Consider the following 4,078-nt stretch of genomic DNA (forward strand, 5'->3'; position numbering starts at 1 on the left):
TGAAACCATACATAAAAGGTTATTATTTCGACTGAGAAGTTTTTCGAAACCATGTGAGAAAGTAGACATTTGTTGTGGTATTTATCTTAAGAATGTCATGCGATATCATACGCCATAAATTAATCAATCAATTGGAAATTATATAAACATCTTATAATGGCTGGAGACGGCTTGAATGGGTAATGAAGAAAAACTTTAATATAAGTTTAACATAACAGCAAATGTACAACGTTTCGACAAGGTTTTGTCATCATCAAGCCGTCTCCAGCCATTATTACTCTCAAAGTGGGTTCCTCGTCATCGAATTTGAAAATATAAACGTGTTGTTTGAAGTTCATCGAAATTGTTCGCCATTTTAATTTCCTTTTTTCTTACAATGTTTAGCTACAAAGAAGGTTAGAATATTAATAGATATGGCGACAACAGAATACCCAGTAATCGTACGTCACCCGTATATAAATTAAAACCTAACACGTACATATTCTTGATTAAAAACTATGAAACTAGCTTAAATAGATCACGTTGAAAAAAAGAACCAATCAGAACGCATACATACGGATGCGGAACTTGCTTTGATTAATAAATAAGCCCCCCAATGGCACAGCGGTATATCTGCGGACTTACAACGTTAGAATCCGTGTTTCGATACCCGTGGTGGGCAGAGCACAGATAGCCCATTATGTAGCTTTGTGCGTAATTACAAACAAACAAACAAATTAATAAATAATTACAACGTTATCCAGTGTATTTGTTTGTGTTTTTTTTTGTTTACATTGTATTATTAGATAACACAATAATTTCAGAGTTTTATACACTAGCTAAGGTTGATATAATATCTTTAGGGCAAGAATAACTTACCTGTAAATGGATTGGCACTTTTTTAACTGGCGTAACAGTCTTCGACATGACGTCAAATATTCACGTGCTTGCTCAGGTATCAGAGACACTGGATGAAATGACTTAGAAGTTGGGTGCACTTTTTCCCGCGCTTTTACCAATGTAAAATTCCAGTTCCAGTACTAAACCGGTGAAGAAACAACTTTCGAAACCTTGAAGTGCCGATCGAAAGATGAAATTGTGTTTGTTTGTATGTTTTTTCACCCCAAATCTACTGTGCGCCGTAGGATTAAGTTTTATAATGAAATAAGATAATTCTTCCGTCAAAATATTAGAACTGTGAAGCTAGCTGTTCGGAATTTGACGCCCAGATGACGTCACTCGTAATATTATGGAAGGACGTTTTTTGCTTGCTTAAATTGACAAAAAAGTATTTTTCTATATCCCAGAACAGTAGCTAAAAGCTAAGAGAGAGTACTTAATTTCTATAGGAGAAGAACAGATTGCTAATATGGCAAAACCCAACAGACTACGCACGCGTTCAATGCCACTCCTGTTCTAGTGGTGCTTGCTTGGAGAAAATGGCCCTGCAGCGCCGCTGTCGCCCCGAACACTGTATACTCTATGCTATCCTCATGCAGACGATAAACGATCGATAGTACGTACTGCGGCTCTTAGAAAAAATTATATTTTGCAGGTCGAAATAAGAAGCGTATCGTACAGGACAAAAAAAATTGTGAGTATTTGAATTTACTCAATACACTGAATGTAATTCTACAGGAAAAGCATACCAGGCAACATCATAATAATAATTACGATGACTGATTTGACATCCGTGTTTTAGCTAACCCTAAGCTTTCATAATGAATCAATGTGAAACTTTCCGTTAAGCCTTAGTTTAAATATTTAATTTATTTGTAGCAGTCATTAAAAAAAAGTTATTATAAAAGTAAATATTTAAAAAACACGTTTGTGGATTTTGTTTGGAATATTACTATAATGTTAAATGTTGTTCATAATAATAATAATAATAACAGTATTTGTAAGTTGAATATTCTAAATTATAGAGCTAATTATTAACATATATAGTTTTCTGCTCGTAAAATAATATATTTAATCTCGTCCTAAGTATTTTTTGTTGCTTATATGGTATATCACGATTACGTAATATTGTGCTCCAAGTGGCAGGTTTTTCGTAAAATAAGGCGTCCAAAACTTTTGCTAACAAAATTGTTTGCTTTGTATTTCAGGGGCTACTCGAGGGCTATCTGCGTTAACCGTTCCTAAGTTAGAAGTCATAAGTTCAAATTCGATGACGAGGATTCTTCATTACCCATTCAAGCCGTCTCCAACCATTATTAGAAATAACAAAGTAGATCATCTCTAGGACTATTCTTGTAGAACAGTGGCATTAACCGTCAATTTATAACGCCCCCACAACTGAAAGGGCGAGAGTGTTCTGTGTTGGGATTCGTACCCTTGATCAGCAAATTGCAAGTCGAGCGCCCTAACCACCAGGCCATGCCAGGATTCTTTAAATATCAATAAATCTGTTAATACAATTTCAAGACACTCTGTAAGCGGAATGTAGTAGAGTTAGCTGAAATTTCTGGAACTATGATACTGACCAACTTATCAAGTAAAATCAAAATATTAATAGCGTTATTAGATGTCAGAAGAATATCAAAACACTCAAACGTAAAAAGTACTGATTGGCTGGTTGCAAATGCTCTGACCAAATGTATTTGATTCAAGTTATGCACTTAAGTTTAATGATAAAAGACAACAACTTTAAATATTATAATATATTTGGAGATTAAAGCAGGATTCTACAGATTAGGAGGTAAGCAAAATTTTAAGTTATTTCGTCGATTTTTTATATATTTTTTGGAGAGTGCATTCAGAAGAGGTAGATAAACAACGCCATCTTGAGAATCCTGAACGAATGATTTAATTTTTGTTATGAAACGCATTTGCAAATTTTAACTTCAAAATATATGAAATAGATGTAAATGAAACTTTGACTGAAAATGTTTGCCAATTTTTTCATGGTATAGATAAATTTATAGATGAAAAATGTCTGATGATTGATTAGTTTTTGCGACAGGCCTCGACTTGTTTTTGTATTGTTCAGTACCGGCATAGCCTACATATTTACATCATATTGAATAATCCTATGTTTTACCTATTTACAACACTCAGTGTGAAAATCTGCCAAACGCGGATTTCTGTGTGAGACACACAGGGAACCTCAGCATTAATTGAAATATTAACTGTGTTTTTGTGTAATTGTTTTGTATAACTCGTATTAAGGGCTCTGTAATTAATGTAATTATTGATTCACAAATAATTTGGAAAAATGTGTTAAAAAATATAATGCGATCCAATTACTAATCCTACAGTTATGAACAATGGAATTCCAACTAATGTATTTCGTTATTAATAATTCTGAAAAGCCCTCCATTGGCGCAAGTCCCCGGTGGGACAGCGGTATGTCTACGGACTTACAACGCTAAAATTAGAAGTTCGATTTCCCGCGGTGGACACAGAAAATAGCCCAATATGCTTTGCTCTAAATACAAACAGTCAGTGGCATAGCGGCAAGTCTTTGGATTTGTAACGCTTAAAACCGAGTTTCGATACCCGTAGTGGGCAAAGCACAGATAGCACATTGTGTAACTTTGTGAAATATCGATATAGTGTCCCTGACGAAGCGTGTCGATAATAGGCTTGTATTCACAGTTTGAAAAGCAAATAAATTGAAGAATCTTCACAATTCAACCTTGTTTCTGGTTGCCCAGTTGACGGTTGACAGATACTTGAATTGTTGATCGGCGCGTTCTCACTTGAAGTGCGAGCTGAAGGCTTTCCATCATGGCTAGAGCTCAGGAAGAACAAACAGTCTCCACGAGATAAGGGACATCATTCTATTCAAACAACATCAACTGAAATCTTGTTTCGAAGGTTCTTCAATAACTAGGTTTTTACGTGTTATCAACATGAAAAAAGTTTATAATGTTCTATTTATACAACCAACTTTCAAACTGAGGTAATATAGTTGGAAAGTCAACAGCTAGTCAATGTATATATATATTTTTTAATGTTTTATTCGTACGAGGGCGGGGGGGGGCAGCTTCTTCCCTACGTCGTAGAGGGCGTGAGGTGGGTTCGGACAAAAAGACCCCCCCCCCACCGTCGGCGACCAGCGGAGTGTCTGCGGACTTACAACGCTAGAATACCG

The 4,078-nt window shown here is 35.5% G+C and overlaps 1 protein-coding gene and 1 long non-coding RNA gene across 6 annotated transcripts in view; one reads left to right on the plus strand and one right to left on the minus strand.

Annotated features, from left to right (window-relative positions):
- Window positions 1-4,078, minus strand: part of LOC106472275 (dihydropyrimidinase-like) — a 70,403-nt gene that overhangs the window by 44,906 nt on the left and 21,419 nt on the right. The window contains exon 1 of one of the 5 annotated variants that reach the window (XM_013932903.2): window positions 859-1,419. The exons of the other annotated variants lie outside the window; for them this stretch is intronic. Within the exon in view, the coding sequence (XP_013788357.1) occupies window positions 859-906 (48 nt within the window). The 5' untranslated portion in view covers window positions 907-1,419. Of the gene's footprint in view, window positions 1-858; window positions 1,420-4,078 lie in introns of those variants that run through there. 5 annotated transcript variants of the gene reach the window in all.
- On the plus strand, window positions 1,486-2,526 carry LOC111089091. The gene is made up of 2 exons (XR_002613433.1): window positions 1,486-1,573; window positions 2,088-2,526. It is a non-coding gene; the product is annotated as an uncharacterized LOC111089091 (long non-coding RNA).

Source organism: Limulus polyphemus, unplaced genomic scaffold (genome assembly GCF_000517525.1).
Source record: "Limulus polyphemus unplaced genomic scaffold, Limulus_polyphemus-2.1.2 Scaffold5210, whole genome shotgun sequence".
NCBI lineage: Eukaryota > Metazoa > Arthropoda > Merostomata > Xiphosura > Limulidae > Limulus > Limulus polyphemus.